At 36.0% G+C, this 23,570-nt stretch overlaps 1 protein-coding gene across 12 annotated transcripts in view; it reads left to right on the top strand.

The window, feature by feature from the left end:
- The window catches only part of LOC135202253 (uncharacterized), a 1,045,919-nt gene that overhangs the window by 973,016 nt on the left and 49,333 nt on the right, over window positions 1–23,570 (top strand). For 11 of the 12 annotated variants that reach the window (XM_064231542.1, XM_064231547.1, XM_064231544.1 and 8 more), the window contains one exon: window positions 737–800. The exons of the other annotated variant lie outside the window; for it this stretch is intronic. In XM_064231542.1, the coding sequence (XP_064087612.1) occupies window positions 737–780 (44 nt within the window). In that variant the 3' untranslated portion in view covers window positions 781–800. The remainder of the gene's footprint in view (window positions 1–736; window positions 801–23,570) is intronic. 12 annotated transcript variants of the gene reach the window in all.

Below are 23,570 nucleotides of genomic sequence, written 5' to 3'. Positions count from 1 at the left end.
CTCCAGGACTCATGCAGAAGAGTGTGATCCTTGAAACGGCACACATAGTAAGAAGAGTGATGGACTCCTAAGGAGGCAGGATGCAACCCGGAACCCCACACTATAAATACCACCCAGTCGAATTGGAGGACTGTGATAGAGCAAAAAAAAAAAAATAATAATAATAATAATAATAATAATAATAATGATGATGGACTCCTAAGGAGCAGGATGCAACCGGAACCCCACACTATAAATACCACCCAGTCGAATTGGAGGACTGTGATAGAGCAAAAAAAAAAAAAAAAAAAAAAAAAATAATAATTAATAATAATAATAATAATAATATTCTAGAAGACGACCTTCATTAATACAGGTTTTATTGAAAATAATGGCTATTTCAGCCGCGTTTATTTTGTATAGAAGTTTCTCTCTTCTTCTTATTACTGTCTTTTCTTCTGTACTCAAGTTGGCTATTAAAACGCCAAATGGGGGATTCATATCAAATTGAATATATTATACAAAATAAACGCGGCTGAAATAGCCATTATTTTCAAGAAAATCTGTAATAATAATTATAATAATGAAAATAATAATCATAATAATATATTGATAATAATATAATAATAATACTCTACCAGGTCTTCCGTGAAATCGTTTGTGGCTTGAAATAGTGAATATGGAAACATTAAAAAAGAATATATATCATTATTGCTATAGTTCTCAATCGTTGTAACATCAGGTTATGTTTCAACAGGGTCGCCATCAGCATCTACGAGACAAATCAGAGCCATCGTTTGAAGCCTAAAGTTGGGGAGACGGTAAGTAACCAATTCATAAGAGTAATGTTGTTTCTTGGGACAGAGCCAGCTAGAAGCTCAAGTTACTGGGTCTTAGGCAACTTGGCGCTTCCAAAAAAAAATGGGATTTAATTATTTAATTCTATTAGTCGGATTCTAGCTCGTATGGTTGGGTGTTGATAGACCTCGTAAAAAAAATGGCATGTTTGTTAATCCTAGAAGTCTTCAGCTAAAAGGCAAAAGGCTTCCTTTGGTAGACAGTTTTATAAGAGAGAGATGTCTCCTTTTGTATGGTGCACGTATAGTGGGGTAGTGGGGCAGCCCTGTGGGTCTTTTACAAAGTATACTATGTTTTTTATATATATATAGATATATAATATATATATATATATATATATATATTTATATATATATATATAATGAAACTTCGCAATGCGGAAATCAGTAGACGCCATTGATGATTATCTGTCAACCATAAGGAAACAAAAACAACGGTAAACTTCAATTCAAGAGTCCTAAAACCCGTTGCCCCTGTAGGGTGGTAGTCCCATCAGTGCACCTCGCGTGATGCACTGTAGGCATTACTAAAGGTTTTTTGCAGCGTCCCTTCGGCCGCTAGTTGCAACCCGTTTTATTCATTTTAATGTACGTCCTTTCATATTCTCTCCCTTCCATCTTGCTATCCATCCTCTCCTGACAATTATTTCGTGATGCAACTGCCATTTCTCCTGTTACACCTTTCAAACCTACCTACTCTCAATGGCTTCTTAGGTCCCAGAGCTTGGCCTTTGTCCTAAACTCTACGTATACGCAGTTGTTCATCTGAGGGTTTCTGAGGATTTCTTGTCCATTGTTGCAACCTGTGAGGCATCCCATTCCCACATAGGAGTCTGTAAACAGGTAAAAAGCGAGTCGACCCTATCGAGTAGTCAGTCGTGTGAGCAAGGAAAAATCTGTCTTTCTTTCCGTTTGCAAAATCCTTTAACATAAGCTGTAGTCATAATCCTTGGTCAGCCTTATATTTGTTTGTGAAATATGAGGAGAGAGATATAAACGGAAGGACAGAAAACATTTGAAACTTCGTTATTTGTAAATGTATCACGTCAGTTCTTACATATTTTAAGGACTTTCGTCGTTGACTTATTCACGTTGTAAAATCAGTCATTCTATATTGGAAACTGTTCTTTTTTATATATATACTTAGCCATTCTTGCATTTTTTTTATATTTGGTTTTTATAACACATCTCTGTAATATCTCGTGATAATGCATCTTATAATAGGTATTGCATTTCTTTTCCCATAGAGACTCTTAAGCGTTTTAATGAATCAATTTATTGATCAAATCCCACGCTACATTATGATAATACATTTGACACATGACGTGTCATCTCTCGTCAAAAGAAAACATCTGTTTAGCACACAGCGTCATTTAATCCTTCACCCTTTATTTTTTTAACTCATTTTGAATAACATTTCCTTTCAAAAAAAAAAAAAAACATCGGCTGAAAAGGGGAGAAATGATTTTAACCAACATTCGGGTCTCCTCTAATTAATACCATTATAACTTTCCTGTCTTCCTACGATGATGTCCATTGTGTATGTGGGTGTTTTTTGGTTTTGGGGGGTTGTGGGCAAGGTGGGTAGGGGATGCTTTGAAGCTTAAGGGGGAGGGAAATAGGAGGCCAGTGTTGTTTCCAGTGAATACCTGGTTAGTTTTTTTTTTTTTTTTTTTTTGTGCAGGCTTCCATTCTCACGTATTCGAGGGGGCATCTGTTTTTGAAATTCGTGTTGCTGTAATGCGTTTTGAGGGAACTTTTTGCTAGATAAGTGTGGTAATAGAGTTTTTTTTCATTTATTTCATTTTACTGATTACATGAATTTGTTCAATATTTCTTTGCAGATGGAGCTTAAGGCTTTGTAGTGACGAGCGTATCCAAAATAGAGCAAAGAATCTGAGAAGTTAAGAGGGCATTGTGGCTATTGCAATTTCATATATATAATGTGTGTGTGCTTATTAATGGCTAAATTTTCTTGGTTGCTGCTATCTTACTGCCCAAAGATGGTTTATGTGCTGGCGCTACAAAGATATGAATGGATGACTCCTACCCGGAAAGGCATAGGTTCGAATCCTTGCCAGGGAAGGAGGTCTCGTCATATGTATAATTCCCTTAGGGTGAAAGTTAGATATTAGATATATATATATATATATATATATATATATATATCTATATATATTCACTATATAGATAGATTCCTCCGTAGTGAAACTTCCCTTCATATCCTCTTGACGATTTTCGTCGTGGTCCGACGTCAAATTCATTCGTCACGCGTCGTCTAAATTTATTCAAGCAGTAAGTAGGCCGCAGAAAGGGGTATAATTATGTCGCTGTTAAGTGGTACACTCACCTGACGCGAGAGAGAGAGACAGAGAGAGAGAGAGAGAGAACGAGAGATCTTTATAAAATTTTACGAAAAGATTCAGGTGTGGTCGTTAGCACCGGTTGATGGGCGGTCGTCTTCGGTATCTTATCAAGGCTCCGTGACGCTTAAGATAGACCAGGAGAGTGACAGATCGCCTGCATTACCTGGATGACTGCTTCTTTTAGGCATTCTTGTCCGTCTGTGTTTCTCTTGTGAAATATGAAAGAAAGGGTTGCCTGAGAAACCTTATCTAGGGATTTCGGTTCTGTTTCGTGAAGGTTTGGGAAGTGTTCATGAGGATTTTAAATGGAGCTGAATTCCAGTTCGAATCTAAGATTATTATTATTTGTGAGTGTGTGTGTGAAGCACAATAATGTATTTTCCCAGTTGCTTTTAGATGGCTTTTTGGAAAACGTAAAAAAAGGCCATTGTTTGCGTAGTGCACAAAAGAAGGAGATCTTCCGTCGTTTTTACATATTACAGTTTGTTGAAGTTCACTTTCCGCTTTAGCTATATAGTACTGCGTCTCTCTCTCTCTCTCTCTCTCTCTCTCTCTCTCTCTCTCTCTCTCTCAAATCTTCTCGTTGCTTCATTTTCCCATGTTTTACCCTACAATTCTCACTAGTTCTAAAAAGTGACTGCATCCGTTAGCCCAGCTCTGAGGAAAGTGAGTTGCCTGTCACTTATATATAGGCCTATGTGTATATACATTATAAATATATATATATATATATATAATATATATATATATATATATATATAAATGTATATATATATATATATATATATAGACAGAGAGTTTAAATATAGGTATATATATGTATTTATAATTATATATTTATTAATATATAAATTTATACATATATATTATATATAGACAGAGTTAAATATATATATCTGCTATATGTGTATACATATGTACATGCATACATAGATATGCACATGTGCTACTTGGCAAACAGAGTGCATAACCAATTGATAAAGTATTCAGACGAAAGAGCATTACAATTATCTAGAAAGAAAAGCCTGCATATATCCAGGAACTAGAATAACTTATTATAATCAATGGTACTCATGGATTACAATCATATTGGGTTTAAGACAGGGATGACAGTGACAAGGTAACTTAACCGTCCAGCCCATCGAGAGAGAGAGAGAGAGAGAGAGAGAGAGAGAGAGAGAGAGAGAGAGAGAGAGAGCAAAAGCAAAGGTTTACGTATATAAAGTTTACATGTATATCAAAGCTGTCTCTCGACCTGTGGAGGAGAATTTGCCAGGATAAACAACCTTCCTTCAAAAGAAGAAGAAGAAGAGAGAGAGAGACCTTACAGACCTTACAGACCTTACATCTTGTTCGGGTTGCCCCAGGTCCCTCAGTGTGAGGCACCTCTAATGTCTACCAGAGAGTTGCTAGTACATCTTCCGGTATATTTTGCATCTTCCAATCTTGGATGGTCTGGGATGCAGTTTAGATATTTGTCGAGCTTATTCTTAAAACACATCTACGCTCACTCCTGATATATTCCTCAGATGAGCTGGCAACGCATTGAACTAGACGCTGCAAGTTATCGAATGATTGGTGCGTAGTGGATTAATGTCCTGTGTGCTTTCCTTATTTTTCCTGGTATAAGTTTTGGGCACTATTAATCTACCTCTGCTTGCTCTTTCTGATATTTTTAGTTCCATGATATTTTCTGCTATTCCTTCTATCTGTTTCCATGCCTGAATTATCATGTAGCGTTCTCTTCTCCTTTCTAGACTATATAATTTTAAGAATTGTAGTCCTTTCCAATAGTCTAGGTCCTTAACTTCTTCTATTCTAGCTGTAAAGGACCTTTGTACACTCTCTATTTGTGCAATATCCTTTTGATAGTGTACCATATCATATTGCAATATTCAAGTGGACTACGAACATATGTTTTATAAAGCATAATCATGTGTTCAGCTTTCTTGTTTTGAAGTGCCGTAACAACATTCCCATTTTTGCTTTACATTTTGCCAACAGAGTTGCTATTTGATCATTGCATAACATGTTCCTATTCATCATCACACCAAGGTCTTTAACTGCTTCCTTATTTGTGATGGTCTCATTATTAGGTCCCTTTATGCATATAGCTTTCTTTCTCTGTCTCCATAATTTATTGATTCAAATTTATCAGAGTTAAATACCATCCTATTTTACCTCTGCCCAATCATATACTTTGTTAAGGTCTCTTTGTAGAGCGTTCCTATCTTCATCACAAGTAATTTCTCTACTTATTCTTGTGTCATCTGCGAAACTACTCACTTACCGAATCCTTCACATTATTGTCTATGTCTTCAATCATAATAACAACAGTATTGCAGCTAACACCGTACCTTGCGGCACACCGGATATTACCTTTGACTTCATCCGATTTCTCGTCGTTTGCAATAACTATCTGTTTTCTGTTGTGTAAAAATTCTTTTAACCATCTTCCTACTTTATCCACGATATTGTGTTTTCTAATTTTCTTCGCTAATATATTATGGTCTACTTTATCAAAAGCTTTTGCAAAAGTCTAAATAAACCACATCTGTTTTCATTTCCGCTTTTCATATTTTTGAATATGTTCTCACGGTGGACTAACAGTTGGGTTTGTGTACTTTTTCCGGGTACGAAACCATGTTGTCCTTTATTAAACAAATTATTTTTTATTAAATGTTTCATAATATTTTTCTTCATTACCCTTTCATACACTTTCATAATATGTGATGTTAGACTCACAGGCCTATAATTACTTGCCTCTAGTCTTGATCCACTTTTGAAAGTAGGGGTAATGATATGCTAATTTGTGCTCATCATAAATCTTGCCTGTATCTACACTTTGTCTTAATAATATTGCAAGTGGCTTTGCGATAGAATGAACTACTTTCTTTAACAAAATAGCAGGAATTCCATCAGGCCCTGCAGCAGCTCCATTTTTAATTTCATTAATAGCCTGCACAATATCAGCTTCATTAATATCTATGTCAGCTAAATATTCACTATTTTCATCCCTTACTTCTATATCATTATCTTCATTATCTATTCTAGGGGTGAATTCTCTCTTATATCGTTCTGCCAGTATGTTGCAAATTTCCTTTTTTTCATTCGTTAATCTCCCTTCAATTCTCAGAGGGCCTATTTCTATTCTTCTTTTATTCATCTTCTTCGCATATGAGTATAATAGTTTGGGGTTTTGCTTGATATTTAATAGGGTTTTTTCTTCCAAGTCCCGTTTTTCATTTTCTTTTGATTGTATAATCTTTTGTTCTGCATTTCTATCTTACTTTTTAGTTCTATAACTTTCCATGCATTTTTTTCTTTTGCAAGACCTTTTTTCCACTTTCTGATTTTCTGGAACAAGATCCTTCTGTCTCTTGGTATGCATGAATGATGTTTACTTTTCTTCTTCGGTATATATTTTTCCACTATTTTCTCCAATATTTTATATAATATCTCCGTATTTACCCTTATGTCATCACTTACGAAAATGTTATCCCAATCTTTGTTTAATTCTTCATTAATTTCTGACCATTTTATATTTTTACTGTAGAAGTTGTATTTTCCATATCCTTCCCACTTTTTCATTTCTTGCTTATCTCTATTTTCACTTGCTTGGAATGAACTGTTAATTCTATGACATTATGGTCTGAAATATTCGCATTATAAACTATTATTTCTTTAACATAATTCATCTCGTTCACAAATACTAGGTCTAAAGTATTTTCCTTTCTTGTTGGCAGGTGATTTATTTGTTGAATGTTGTATTCTAGTAGCATATCTAATAGCTTTTCAAATTGCCTCTTATCTTCTGCACTACTATTACTCTCTTTTTTATATGTATAAGTACAACCACAATCTCCTATTCGTTCTTTCCATTCTACGAAAGGAGAGAGAGAGAGTAGAGAGAGCAAAAGCAAGGTTTACGTATATAAAGTTTACATGAATATTCAAAGCTGTGTCCTCGACCTGTGGAGGAGAATTTGCCAGGATAAACAACCTTCCTTCAAAAGAGAAGAAGAAGAAGAGAGAGAGAGAGAGAGAGAAGACGACACTCTTCAAAAGAGAGACAAGACTAGACGAAAGTAGGGTGACGCCGTTCGCTAAGAAAAATGACACCATTAGAAGCCCCCATTAACTCCTCGTTTCTATTAGACACCTATTCCCACCCCCCTTCCGTTTCCTTCCCCCACCCCTCCTCCTCCCCCTCCTCCTCCTCACCTATCACAGACAACGCCCCAGTCCTAATTGAATAAAAGGTGGCCCGCACCATCATCGATTTTTACCTAGCAGTCGCCATTTTGTTCCGGCGGATTCATTTTTGCTGGTTTTGCGGGAGGGTTGGCGAGGGACAGGGGGCCCCCGGGGGGGGGGGGGGGGTTGGATCGGGTGGGCGGCGGGCCCATGGCGGAGATAAGCATAACATTATCATTATGTTACTTGTGTGAGTGTGCGTGCGTATGTGTGTGTGTGTATTATTACACCGTCGCTGTATAGTCACTGTATGTGTATGAACTTTTATGCACACATGCACACATACTACACACACACACACACACACAAACACTTATATATATATGTGTGTGTGTGTGTAAAAATATTGATATACATTATTTAAGTATTTTCATATATATACGTAAGCATGTGTTTGTGTTTATGTATGGATGATAAACAGTTTATAATATATATATATATATATATATATATATATATATATATATATATATATATATACACGTATATATATATATGTATATATATATATATATATATATATATATATATATACATATCATATATATATATATATATATATATATATATATATATATATATATATATATATAGACGTATAAACTGTTTACCATCCATACATAAACACACACAAACACACGCTTACGTATATATATGAAATTTAAATAATGTATATAAATATTTCTACATAAATATGCAAACGTATAATATATATATATATAATATATTATATATTATAATAATAATATATATATATATACTATATATAAATATATATACCATAATAAACGTACATATAGACAGAGATCTGAATGTATATAATACTGTTCATTCCTTTGTAAAAATAAAAAATAAATAAGCAATATAGCAACTTTATATATTTTCAAATGATTTTATATATAATTATTGGTATTATTCATTCTTCGGAAGATGAACCCTATTCATTTGGAACAAGCCCACGAAAGGGGCCATTGACTTGAAATTCAAGCTTCCAGAGAATATGATGTTTATTTGACAGAAATAACAGAAGGTAATAGGAAATACAGAAAGAAGAGACAATTATTATAAAACGATTAAAAGGTAAATAAAATTGTAAGTTATTCAAAATATGAGGAGTCTTGCTTAAGGGGCTAATGTACTGAATCTTCGCTTGAACTTTATTGGTTCCAATTGCACAACATCCTCTGGGAGACTGTTCTACAGTCCAACTGAGTGAGGAACAAAAGACCTCTGGAACTGAGAAGTTCGACAGAGAGGCACATTTGCTGCATGCTGGTGCTGCTGTTCAGCGAATCTGGTTGCTCTCGGCAGATAAAAGGGATCATGGATCAATTGTGAAAATCTTACAAATACGAGACCATCCTTCGTTGGGCCAAGTCATATCTGCTCATGTTAGGAAACAGACACCTACCCCTACGAACCACTGCCTACAAGAGATAACTCTCTGGCAGAGGCTGACATCCACAGCAGCGAACTGCATTCTTGCAAATGAAAAGACAAAGGACCTAGAACATGTTGCTTTATATATATATTTATATATATATATATATATATATATATATATATATATATATATATATATATATATATATATATATATAAAGGTCTTACGTTCATTGCCTAAATACATTCTACTTATAAGTTTTTACCGTAACCAATTTTCGTCACCATTTTTGGCAGGATACCACAATTTTCTTTTTGATTGATCCTCAATTTTTTTCTTTTTTTTTTGAGAAATAAATTACCCATAAGAGCACATGAAATGGAATATAATAATCTAAGTGAGAACAATAACAATAAAATCCTCAAGAGATGACGTATGTTTTAAATCGTGATTAAAATAGAATGATTTAGTCTCAGAGAGCAACAATATAGACTCCTCTTTCAATTACTTCGATTATTATCATCGACGCTACGGCATTGACTGATTGGTTGGTGTGATTTAAAACTGGCGTCACATCATCTAGATAATTGACGTCCTGGGTACAGATTTATTCAAAATTCCCTAACCTTTAATGACCAAATTGACCCACTAGACGACATCGTATCATCAATTAGAAATAGACCAACTTCAGCAACTAAATATGTTACTTACAGAAGCAAACTGAATCCCAACTTGGAAGTTCATAGATTATATACTGATAAATTATATGTCGCTGATTACATTCGCGTAGCTTTCAGTCGCTTACGGTTAATGTCCCATAACCTTTGTATAGAAACGGGTAGGTGGAGCCGAACTCCTCCAGAGTTAAGGGTGTGTGCCTGTGATAATAGCTCTATTCAGGACGAGTCACACGCTCTCATCAGTTGTCCTCTGTCAATGCCGTGTAGACATAAATATCCAAACTTAAGTTACGATTCTTTGAATACTTTATTAAATGAAAATAATTATATTACTGATTTGTGTGCATATGTTTATGAAGTTCTTCTTAGTTATAAATAATATGCGTCTTTGTCTTCTGTTTTTTTTTTTTTTTTTCTCAAGTAGGTTTTTTTTTTTTTTTTTTTTTTTTTTTTTTTTTTTTTCTCTTGCAAGCGTTGTGTTTGAGACTTAACAATAATAAGCCAAGGTTTATAGGTGGATATGTTTTTTTCTTTACTTTTTCGTGTATATGATATTATGTGCTGATGTAATGTGTACTTGATGTTTGTATTATTTTTGTCATTATGGGCCTTGTACTTACAGAAAAAAGAAGAGATAGCTATCTACTCTGTATTTTTTTGTATTGTATCTTTTTTGGGACAAGTTTGTACTTATATTTTGTATATCTTGTCAATAAAAATAACTAACTAACTAACTACAGCAACTCAACAAATCCTCATGTTCATGCCAGGTACCTACCTCCTTGCTGTATTCTCTCTTCTTAAAGTTATGGAATAAAATATACCCAACAAAGAATCAAACCTTTCCAGAGTTTCAGATGGATAGCAGAGTCGTCTGGAGACCAAAGAGGAGGTTTTCCAGTTTAAAGACCAAGAAGAAGTTTCTTCATTAGATCAAACAGGAGAGGTCTGTTCCTCTGACCAAACAGAAGTTAAGTTTAAAAAAAAAAAAAAAAAAAAAAAAAAGCGTGATATGTCCTTTTGAGAGACCAAATGCACAACCCTTAGAGGCCAAAGCAGAAGAGGTAGTTCCCTTCCAGAGGCTAAAGCAGAAGAGGTGGGTCTCTTCCATATTCCAAAGCAGAAGAGGTGGGTCCCTTCCATTTTCCAAAGCAGAAGAGATGTGTCCCTTCCATATTCCAAAGCAGAAGAGATGTGTCCCTTCCAGAGGCCAAAGCATAAGAGATGTGTCCCTTCCAGAGGCCAAAGCAGAAGAGATGTGTCCCTTCCAGAGGCCAAAGCAGAAGAGATGGGTCCCTTCCAGAGGCCAAAGCAGAAGAGATGGGTCCCTTCCAGAGGCCAAAGCAGAGGAGGTAGATCCCTTCCAGAGGCCAAAGCAGAGGAGGTAGATCCCTTCCAGAGGCCAAAGCAGAGGAGGTAGATCCCTTCCAGAGGCCAAAGCAGAGGAGGTAGATCCCTTCCAGAGGCCAAAGCAGAGGAGGTAGATCCCTTCCAGAGGCCAAAGCAGAGGAGGTGGAACGCCTTCCAGATGGAGGCAAAGCAAAGAAGGAGGTAGGATCCCCTTCCAGAGGCCAAAGCAGAGGAGGTAGATCCCTTCCAGAGGCCAAAGCAGAGGAGGTAGATCCCTTCCAGAGGCCAAAGCAGAAGCGATGGGTCCCTTCCAGAGGCCAAAGCAGAGGAGGTAGATCCCTTCCAGAGGCCAGACAGAGGCCAGGTTATAGCATCTACGAATTTTCAATGACCAACTTCCAAGCGATGCTTCGAATACGCCCCCTTGGACTATCTTTCCTCATATGTAGTATTGCATAATTCGATTTTATGGCCTTTTATTTTTACGCTGCTCATGCTTCTTATTGCAATCACTTTTACGTTTAAATGCTAATAAGCAAAACGAAGCTTAGCAGTAAAATGAGCGATTAAGTGCTTGACTTGATTTTTAAAATTTTCATACCTTTCTAAGTATTTTATTTTTTTCTGTACTTACAAGCAATTTGATCAAATGGGACCCCGCACCAAAAGTACCGTTTGAAGCCATTTTTGTACCCTAAGAGAAAGAAACCGCTACCGAAAACATGAAGAATGAGAAGGTGTTTTCCCTCGCATTGTTATGCATACTATATTAACAAAATGTTCGCTTGGACAATCATTTCTATATTAGAAACGTAAAAATCGTCTTAATTTATATTATTTCCTAATTGGGCTACGCAATTCCTAGCACCTTCCTTGCGTACAAGGAACGTAAGAGTTGTGCAATAGGTTAAGTGAAGATTACAAAATGAAGTCATCATAAGACTCATAAACTACCGATTGACCAGTTATGCTGGAGAGCCTGTCATCAACTGAGGTTTCTTAAGATGAGGACCAACGACCACGTTTTCTGGCTGTCAAAATTTTTTAACACATGGCGGCAGCGAGCTGCAAATTCGGTATTTTTTTTTCCTTGTCTTTTTTTTTTTATGGAGAGGTTATACGCAGAATTGCCTAGTTCACTGAAGAGAAAATTAAATTTTGTCACGAACGTCGTGAATAAGTCAACATTTTCATAAGTGGAAGATCATGATGCAATCAAGGAATGAACGTCAAGATAAAGCTCCAGTTTATCTTTTTCTGTAAACGAAAACTATTGAGATGAATTTGTCTGTTCGTCCTCACTTTTTATGTCCGTACTTTTCTGTCCGCCCTCAAATCTTAAAGACTACCGAGTCTAGAGGTCTGCAAATTGGTATGTTGATCATCCTCCCTCCAATCATCAAGCATAGCAAATCCCAGCCCTTTAGCCTCAGTAGTTTTTATTTTAAGGTTAAAATTAGCCATGATCGTGTATCCGACAACGCTGTAAGACAGGCCACCCCCGGAATACCGTGGCTGAAAGTTTCACGGGCCACGGCTCATACGGCATTATACGCCATACAGAAAAAGGATTTGCGCCGAGGAAACTTCGGCGCGTTTTTCACTTGTTTATAGTTCGAATGCCGATGGGGGCAGGCACTCCCAAGGCTTCGAGAAAAAGCAGGAGGGAGAAAAATTATATTTGACCTGTTGCTTTAGATTAAGCTGACCTTATGCCAGCCCGTAATGTTTTGACCATAAAGGAAATGATTGAAGGATGTAAGAAATCGCGCAAGTTGTGGAGGGTCATCTGATCCTGATTGACCTTACTCGATGGCTCATTGACCTGAAGGGTCGAATCCAGGTCACTGCATCCGAAAGGAAACCCTTTTTAGCTGGATCGCGCAAGAAAATAGTTGTGGAAATTTTCATGAAATTTTGTCGGTTTTTTTTTTTTGGGGGGGGGTTGCAACGGGGTTGTAGCTACGTGTATCAGAAAATGAAAGCAAATTTATTAGTATCACTTACATCATCATCGTCGCCTCCAAGTCATGTGACGCCATGGGCCCTGAGGAGTATAACCAATTAAACAGCCTGACTACTGTATTAGAAATTGCTAGAAGTAGCAATAATAGTAGCAGTAGCAGCAGCTACAATCCCCATGGGTCCTACCAAGGAAAGTAACCCGTCTTTACAAAGGACAAGTGTTATATGTTACAAGTTGATAGCATATTTACACACACACAAAACACTCAGTGCACATTTGAATACATATACGTGTGTATGTATTTACACATAAACGCACATACATATATGTATCAAGCTTTTTTTTTTTTTGATGAGCTTACGTCTATCCTGATCAAGTCTTTTGTGTAAGGTCTCAGTCCCCTGCCCTTGAATTCTTCTTCTGCGTATTCTAATAATACCTTTTGTACTGTACAGTATTCCACAGAGACCCTTTCAGAGTATCCAGGGTGGGACAAACTAAATGCGGTCCCCACAGTCGTATTTCCACAAACGACCTTAATTCGCTGGTTAGGACAACAGAACCTCAGTGGATTTTTAACAAAGCTCGTCTCGACCCAAGTGTCAAACTTGGTGGTCCTTGATTGCAAGGTGAGAATGCCATCGACACATCTGTGTGTTGTGATACCCGCAGTGGTAGAGCTCTTCCCGACTGCTTCACACGTTTCGGATACGTATGTCTCGCTACAAAGACTGTAGGATCCACTTGAAGGCCCAAATATGAGGGTATTCTGACGCCCGTGGTAGGAGTCGAAGCGGTATGGTATTTGACGTTAACCTAATTTTGATAAATGTACCGCGTTCGAGTTCGAATTCTACCGCAGGCGTCAGGTTTGAAGAATAGTAGGAGGCTTATGTTTCGTGTTGCCAAGCATGGCCAATAATTTGGAAGTCGCTGTGGTTATTACGAATAGGTGTGTAACTGGTAAAAATTAATCAGTAGATTCAGTAAACACCCACATGCACACACATTATATATATATATATATATATATATATATATATATATATATATATATATATATATATATATGCATATGCATGCACATTTGCTCCTCCGTAAAATCGCATACTCCATACACCTATATTTATCATACATTCACCTTGTAAGCACTGTGGCACTTCGTGTTAGTGTGTGTGTGTGTCTAAAACACGAAATAGAGATTGCGTACGCACTGTCTAGGAGCGCGCTCGAGCGCGCCACTCATATATACCTTTGCTAGGCGGCGCGGTGGGGGGCGGGGGGTTAGCTAGCTTTTCTGGAATATTAATCACCGAAACAGATGAGACATTCATTTCCATTGTATGAGTTCAATAGATCTATTTACATTGCCGGTCGCAAACACCTGGACGCTTAATTAACTTTTGTCATTCATTCCGTTTTATGCCGATGATGATGATTTCCCTTTCATCCCCCGCCCCCCCCGGATGCTGCATCTGCTTTATTTGTCTCTAATCCTGCTTTTTGGACGGTTTTTCCAGCTATGCTTTTTTTTCGTATTTTTATTTTTATTAATTTTTTTTTCAGAGGCGCGAGTGTGTTTACGAATACCGAACCATTATCTATCTCGCTCTTCATTTGTCTCTGATCCTGCTTTTTCCTCCGGTTTTGTTCCAGGTTTTTATTTTTCTATTCATATTTTTATTTTATCATTATTATTATTATTATTATTATTATTTTAAGTGCGGGCGTGTCGACGGTTTCAAAGAATTCGAATTCCCGGACCTGTGTGCGTGTGTGTGTTTTTTTTTTTTTTTTTTTTTTTTTTTTTTTTTTTTTTTTTTTAAGTGACGCGTTTTAATGCCGAACGAATAAACAAATCGAAATTTTATCAGAATTTATGATCAACCAGTCTTCAAATAAACAAGTCGGTGATATTTCAACGCCATTTATTATTAGCGACTGGAAAAGTTTCTATTTTTTTGCATATATTTTCGTTTACTCTCTTTTGCTAACAGGTAACTTTTTTTTCAGTGATGCATGGGGGTTGGGAGGGGGTGGGGGATGGGGGAGGGGGAAGGGGGGAGGGGTGGGGCGACTTAACAGTTGTATATGATTTGGGGTAAAAAAACAGTTCATTGTTTATTGAAATAGATGCAGGTGATTAATATAGGACTGTGTTCGTATGTATGCCCTGAGTAGCTATGAGTCTTTATACATTTCTATGTAACTATATTCACAAATATATATATATATATATATATATATATATATATATATATATATATATATATATATATATATATATGTCATATATATATATATGTATACTATATATATATATATATATATATATATATATATAAAGACAAATTCCACGAAGGAAGGAAAAACGACGGTGTACTGCAAGGCCTTTCGACTTCTTGTCCTTTACTCAGTAGAGTCTGCTAGTAAAGGACAAGATGTCGAAAGGCCTTGCAGTCCTCAGTCGTTGCTCTTTCCTTCGCGGATTTTGTCTTTCTTTTTATTATAATATTCGTAACGTTCCATATTTTCGTGATTCAGTTATATATATATATATATATATATATATATATATATATATATATATATATATATATATATATATATTATATATATATATATATATATATATATATATATATATATATATATATATATATATATATATATATATGCGTGTGTGTGTGTGTGCGTGCGTGCGTGTGTATGTAAAAGATACTAATACGAAGCTTTAATCTAAACTCTTGAATTCGTATTTGCAGAGACTAAATCGTATTAAATCTCACCTGAATTCAAATTTATGTTCTTCCATTAATGTCACCCGCAACGCCAGCGTGAGGCACATCAATTACTCAATCCTCCCAATGCAATTCCTGGAGTTGAACTTCACTTTCTCCTCTCATGATCAGCATCGATTCCAGTTCCAATCGGTCGTCGCTTCTTTTAACAATTCCATGTATATCCATTCACTTCAGTCTGCCAAGAAAAAAAAAGGTCTATTTAAATAATTCATGCTTCCTAAGTACATTAATATTTGTCATATTAAATAGCTTGTTGCGTAGGCATAGTGTTTATTCGCCTCAAATTCTTAATTACTGTTTAGAATGCCATGATTATAAGGTAATTGCTAATTACGGAAAGATGATGTTCATGTAGGCCTATTACCATAAACATGGCCTTAAAGTAAGTTTGACTTATTGGCGTAAAAATTCATGATTTCTAAATACTCTAATATATGTCATCTGAAATAGCTTATGTAGGTATAGTGTTTATACGCCTCAAATTCTTAAGTACTGTTTAAGATGCCTTGATTATAAGGTAATTGTTGATGGTGGAAAGATGATGTTCATGTGGGCTTATTGTTATAAGCATGGTCTTAAAGTCAGTTTGATTTGTAAGTGTAAAAATTCATGCTTCGTAAATACTCCTAATATATGTCATCTGAAATAGCTTGTTATGTAGACATGTTATTTATATGCCTCAAATACTTAATGACTGTTTAAGATGCCTTGATTATAAGGTAATTGTGGATGGCGAAAGGATGACCTTGTTACAAAAATAGTCTCCTCCAAGTTCTATTTAAACTGGCGAATGGCGGCTTCCCGTTGATCTAACACGGCGAATGGCATTCATTCGTCGATGTTCCTCCCGTCCGAACAAAAAGTCGTTTCCCTTGGTTAGCCGACGGAGAAATTATGAAGCATTTAGAAAAAATGGCCGGATATGCAAACAACACGTTGCCAAAATTCAAGCATTGGTGGAGCCACAAGTTCTCGCTCGGAGACAATTTAGCGGTGATTATTCTCTCTCTCTCTCTCTCTCTCTCTCTCTCTCTCTCTCTCTCTCTCTCTCTCTCTACACATATACATATGAATGTTATATTAATATATATATATATATATATATATATATATATATATATATATATATATATATATATATATATATATATATATATATCTGGGGGGGGGGGGGAGAGACACAGTTATACGTGTGGTGTTGTTTACATTGCACATTTTTTTATTACTTTATTTTACTTGAGCCAAGTTCTGAAGTTAACTACCGTTGACTAATTACCGCATGAAAGCACATCATTGACAGCGTAGAGATATATAGAAACGGCCCGTATGGTTGGGCGGGGTCCAGGGATCTACAACAGGAGTCTTTTTGCTCCATTTCATGCCTTACCATAAGTTATAACAGTAAGATTCTTAGCATCTTATGATTTAGTAGTTCAGCGGTTAAAAGATCGCCTCCTAGCCTGGTCTGCAAACCGTCTTTTAGATACAGATAGAATATTGACTTTTATTTATTTATTTTTTAATATAATCGCGAATATCGCTCAAAATGATTGAAAAGCACAAATTGGGTAAAGCAGTTGAGTGCTCACTGATCAAGTCTAATTCCCAAGGGCCGACTTCGACTTGAACTCCGAGTATCCGAACCGGTTCCAAAATTGCAAATCAATCATGAGGAGATTACACTCGTATTATAATATAAAAAAAAAATAATAAAAAACGAAATTGTTTGTATTTTTATAATATGACTTTCTCTCGTCCTCACTTGTCCCACAACGGACGGAGGTCATGTAGTCAGTTCTGTCCGTCTATTTAAGTCTGTCTAGACGGAAGACGTGCCAGAAAGTTCATGATACATTCCAGTGATATTTCTCTAAAGGGTTTGGATAGATGCCAAGGTATTGTCGCTTGAATTCCAAGACGGATGAGGACCTGCGTTTCGAAGCCGGCGATATTTGTTTATTTATTTATTTATTTATTTATTTATTTATTTTTATTATTAATATTATTTTTTGCGGACGTTTGCGATTTCCAAGCGCTTACCACAAATGCTTGATTTTATTCAGCGCGTATCTTATTATAACGGGCGTTATGGCTGTCCGTCCGTCTGTCATTCAATCACGGCCAAACGGCCTGTCCGATGGACATGAAACTTGTCAGGGTTATAGTGGTGATTCCTAAGATTGTTTATAATGGGGTTTCGTCCTACTTCACCTCCACTCTATCCAAAGAGGGTGGGGGGTGAGAAGGTATTCCCTGAAACGGAGTTGGTTCTGCCCGTGAAACAGGGATGGTTGTGCCCGTAGACTAAGTTACTTTACGAATTTATCATACATGATTTTATATATATATATATATATATATATATATATATATATATATATATATATATATGTTTGCTAGTTTATTTAATTTTCCTCTGTTTCCCTTCTCCGTCGATGTTATCCTCTTGTAATATATATATATATATATATATATATATATATATATATATATATATATATATATATATATATATATCCTCACTTGTTCTTTTTTATAGGGTATGCGGTACCCCTCTTTGTTATGGAATGGTGAATTCAATACCCACATGTAGAAAAAAAAAATTCAATTCTTCAAACAAATTTGTCACTTCTTTAAACTGAATTCCCGTATGGGGTTAGTGTCCTCAGTACACCTCATGTGTTGCACTGTAGGCTTTTCTTGAGGTTCCTCATAGCTGCAACCCCTTTCATCCATTTTACTGTACCTATGTCCATATTCTCCTTCTTCCATCTTACTTTCCACCCTTTCCCAAAAATTGGTTCATTTTCCAACAGCTTTGAGGTTTTCTTCCTGTTACACCTTTCAAACCTTTCGCCTAACAATTTCCCTTTCAGCGCTGAATGACCTCATAGGTCCCAGTATTTGGCCTTTGGCCAAAATTCTATATTTCTTCTAACTGAATGGTCATTTCTTTTAACAAAATCAAATTTTTCGAACATAATTATCGTCCATCTGAACAAATAGTCATTTAAGATTCTATATTCCTTCAAACACTATGGTAATTTCTTTAAAAAAAATCTGTTTTTTCGAACATAATTATCGTCCACACACACACACACATACACACTAGCTGGCTTCGTCAACTGCTAACCTCTTATTCCTAAAACATTCAGTAGGTTCTTTAGCTAGATTCTTCAGAAACCTTGCTGCTGCTAGTGACGATTAGTTACTTAGTGAGTTAGTTATAAAAGACAGTTGAACCAGACGACTGCCGTACGAATCTCAGCGGTGTTGGTCATTCGGTGAAATATGAACTCGTAGCTAAAAGGAAATTAAGAATGTAGGGGGTTAAGGGTGTGAGGGGTCTACGTAGGAAGCATTCTCTCTCTCTCTCTCTCTCTCTCTCTCTCTCTCTCTCTCTCTCTCTCTCTCTCTCTAAGTCAAATCAGTTGGTGCCACTCACGTAACTCACATTTTGGTTAAATTTCTGTAAAATACACAAATAAATCTTCGCGTGACCCTGTTAACAGACAGACAGACGGACGGACAAACAAACAAGGCTAACTAATACCATAACTTTCAAGTCGTAGGTCATAAAAAAACAAAAAAAAAAGGAAAAAAAAAATCCTTGTTTTTATTTTTTCTAGCAAGAAAATTCAATCAGACGGAAAAGGGTAACAGAGGTAGAGGGAAAAGGAAGGAAACGGGGAGGAAGAATAACGGACAAGAGAGGAGGAGGAAGAGGAGGAGGAGGAGGAGGAGGATAGTGAACTAAGAGAGAGAAAAGAAATGTCTCCGAAAAGAGATGAAAAGAAGAGGGGCAAGAAGAGAAGGGAAAGAAAGATGAGAAAGAGGAAGAACGCTGGGTGAAGACAAAGAGAAAGAGAGGAATTATGGAAGATAAGAAAAAAGGATGAGATGGAATAAGATATACAACAGAAGAAGACGAAGGAGAAGAAGAAAAAGGGATGAGGAGGAGGGGGAGAAGAGAAAGAGAGGAATTTAGGAAGATAAGAAAGAAGGATGGGATGGAAGAAGATATACAAAAGAAGAAGAAGAAAGGGAGTGAGGAGGAGAAGGAGAAAAGAAAGAGAGGGATTAAGGAGGATAAGAAAAACGGATGAGATGGAATAGGATATACAACAAGAAGAAGAAGAAAAAGGGCGAGGAGGAGGAGGAGGAGGAGGAGAACCGAGATAAAAATAAAGAGAGAGAGAGAGAGAGAGGTGAGAGGGAGAGAGAGAGATGAGAGGGGGGAGATATTTGCATTAATTTCTTCCATTAATTAAAACGTGGCTTAGCAGATCCCGTCTAGATTCAATCTGATAGATAGAGAGAAAGAGAGAGAGGGCGATAATTTTCTTCCATTTAATGAACTCTAATTACCTTCTTAGAGGAGGGAATTAGCGGTGAATAACGATTATCCCTTTTCACTTTCATTTCAGACTTGGAAGGTCGGGATTATCATTATTAATTTTTTTTACGAGGGGCCATCAAGGAACATACATCTATATATTCTCTCTCTCTCTCTCTCTCTCTCTCGTCTCTCTCTCTCTCTGCTCTCTTCTTCTCTCTCTTTATATATAATTTATAACATTAGGTCTCAGTGAGATATATATATATAGTATAATATATATATATATATATATATATATATATATATATATATATAGATATATATATATTTATATTTATATATTCCTTATTATTCGTAGGTTATTTCTGCACTCCCTAACATTTTTAGAACACTGCACTCTCTTTAATATTCGCAAAAATCACTGAATTTTTAATTTTTTCTTAGAAGCTTCTGCACTCATTCTCAGATATTTTTGCACTCCTCAATAGTCAAAGAAATCTCTGCACCCCTTATTATTCTGAGGTATTTTTGCACTCCTTAACATCCACACAAATCTCTGCACTCCTTATTATTCTCAGAGATTTTTGCACTCCTCAATATTCACAGAAAACTTCGCACTCTTTATCATTCACAGATATTTCTGCACTCTTCAATATTCACAGAAATCTCTGCACTCCTTATTATTCTCAGATATTTTTCACTCCTTAATATTCACTTAATATTCACAAAAATCTCCGCACTCATTCTCAGATATTTTTGCACTCCTTTATATTCACAGAAATCTCCGCACTCCTTATTATTCTCAGAGATTTTTGCACTCCTCAATATTCACAGAAATCTCCGCACTCCTTATTATTCTCAGATATTTTTGCACTCCTTTATATTCACAGAAATCTCCGCACTCCTTATTATTCTCAGAGATTTTTGCACTCCTCAATATTCACAGAAATCTCCGCACTCCTTATTATTCTCAGAGATTTTTGCACTCCTCAATATTCACAGAAACCTCTGCACTCCTTATTAATCCCAGACATCTTTGTACTATTCTTTGTCACTATCTAGGAAAGATCCATAAATCATGAAAGCCAGTCGATTCACAAAACGAATACCCATCCTTGTATGGAAGCACTATAATACTACCTCTTCGTGAAACAGAAACCACCCCTTATTGAGCGGGTCATTCAGGTGCACTCAACAGGTAGCATAATATGGTTCTGGACCGATTTCACGCTGAAAGATTTTTATGAGATTCTTCGGTGGTCGCCCATTCACAAAAAAAAAAAAAAAAAAAAAAAAACTGAAGGTCGTTCGGAGGGCTCTAAACGATACCTGCATTGTGTAGTAGTTATTGGTTCGTGGTTGTTGTCTTGGAGAATTCAGGAATTCGAGAAGGTTCCCGGACTTGACTCAAGCCTGGTGTAACTGGCATGTTATTCCTTCGTGGATGATTGCATGTTTTTCTTAAATGCTGATAACATCTTGGGATAGTCTTACTCGATTCCTCTGTATATATGTATTCTTTAAGCCAGTACCACTGGAAAATGAGGGGCAGAAGTTCAGTACCAAGCTCTTTCATGTGATTATTCAAGCATATTTTTTTTCTATTTATTTTTTATTTATTTTTTATCTATTTATTTATTTTTGTGCCCCGAAGGTGCGTGTTTATGCGTCATATATATATATATATATAATATATATATATATATATATATATATATATATATATATATATATATATATATATATATATATATGCGCGTGTATGTGTTGTGTACGTATCTATGTATCTACGTACTCGTATGTATGCATAAACCAGCTTATACCATACGCAATGTCCGAAATCTATAATAATAAATTATATCACTCATAAGTTGTCTTAGAAAAATAAAAAAACAACAACAATTTCAAAGGAGAAAAATAAAAAAACAACAACAATTTCAAAGGAATTCCTGTGGAAGAATCCTTGAAACCTTAGATGAGAAGACTCGTATGCGGAATAAACAGTAAAACAGAGAGACAACCACAAGAAATATGACGAAAACAAATCTCACCAACCAATGACAGAATGTGCTTTTAGAACCCGGGGAGAAGTATTATTCTTACGTTCAAATGGATCGTTTTACTCCAAGGGTAAGAGAATTTGCGTGAAAAGTCGTCGATAGTTTATTTAATTGAAGGAAGTATCTCGAGAAGTAAATTGTACGTGAGTTTGATGTCAGTTTTATAAGCTCAATAGCAAAGAGTGGCGTGCATGCACGGTACGTGTTTCGGCAGATTAAGGAAGATACATATGTATATATATATATATATATATATATATATATATATATATATATATATATATATATATATATATATATATATATAATGTGTGTATATATGCCCATGTATATACATACATAAGTACTTACATACAAACGTTCATAAATTATATATTATTCAAATAACTTGGCAATATATTTTGCTAGCATTTATATAAGAAACACTTTTGGTATTTATGCAATCCTGTGTTAGGTTTTGATAAAGATCAATTCGAAAATATATAAGCATTTAGATATTTGGATCACCTCGATGTACATTTTGCCCCAAAAATTAGATTTCTTCAAGAAATGAAAGCAAAAATAATCAGATATTGAAATAACATCGCTTGAAAGTTGCTCATAAATGTTTGTGGAAAGACCTTTTAATACTCTGGAAGAAATCGCTTTACGGTGTTCTTGGAAGTGACGTCAAAAATATTATGGCACAAATATTTCCATAACGTCACATTACGTCTCGATATCGACAATTTGAGCGAAAACGCCGTAGTCCCCTAATTACGACTGGGAGAACCATCTAAACGTGTGAAAGGCAACCTCCTATTAGATCCTCGTGGGTAGTACCAGAAGTGCCTGGAAAATCAATTGACAATCACTTCGAAAAAAAAAAAACAAAAATCCACTCCCGATGACTATCATGGAGGGCAGCGAAGCACTAATTCGATTGTTATCTTAATTACACCTGTCGCCGAACTAATTAGATGGTTTTTATTTTTTTCTTCTTCTTTTCCCAGAGAAGTAACTCCGGCGATTTTAATTTCCGCGTCGCTTCTCCCAAGGGGGGGAAGGGGGGGGGCGAGACTGAAATAGTGACGTGTTTTCTCTTCCTTTGCGGGCGAGATATTTTCTCGACATTCTTCGGTCTGTTTGTCTGTCTGTCTGTCTGTCTGTCTGGACAGAGGAATGGGGCCTTGAACAAGGGACAGAAATGTTATCAACCGTTGTGCTAAAATGCTGTTTGTTGTTTGTTTGTGTGCGAGTGTGTGTGTATGCCTATGCGTGAATGTGTATGTGTGAATTTGTATATGTGCGTGCATGTATATGCATATGTGAGTGTGTATATGTGACTGTGTATGTTTATATGTAAGTGCATGTATGTGCATGTGTGAGTGTGTGTGTGACTGTATGTATGTGCATGTGTGAGTGAATGTGCATGTGTGTGTGTATGTAAGTGTATGTGTGTGCATGTGTGAGTGTGTGTATGTGTGCATGTGTGAGTTTGTATATGTGACTGCATGTATGTGTATATGTGACTATATGTATGTGCATG

The sequence above is a fragment of the Macrobrachium nipponense genome, chromosome 30, assembly GCF_015104395.2.
Source record: "Macrobrachium nipponense isolate FS-2020 chromosome 30, ASM1510439v2, whole genome shotgun sequence".
Classification (NCBI taxonomy): domain Eukaryota; kingdom Metazoa; phylum Arthropoda; class Malacostraca; order Decapoda; family Palaemonidae; genus Macrobrachium; species Macrobrachium nipponense.
The sequence above is the reverse complement of the archived record's forward strand: the minus strand, read 5'-3'. Positions and strand labels throughout refer to the sequence as shown.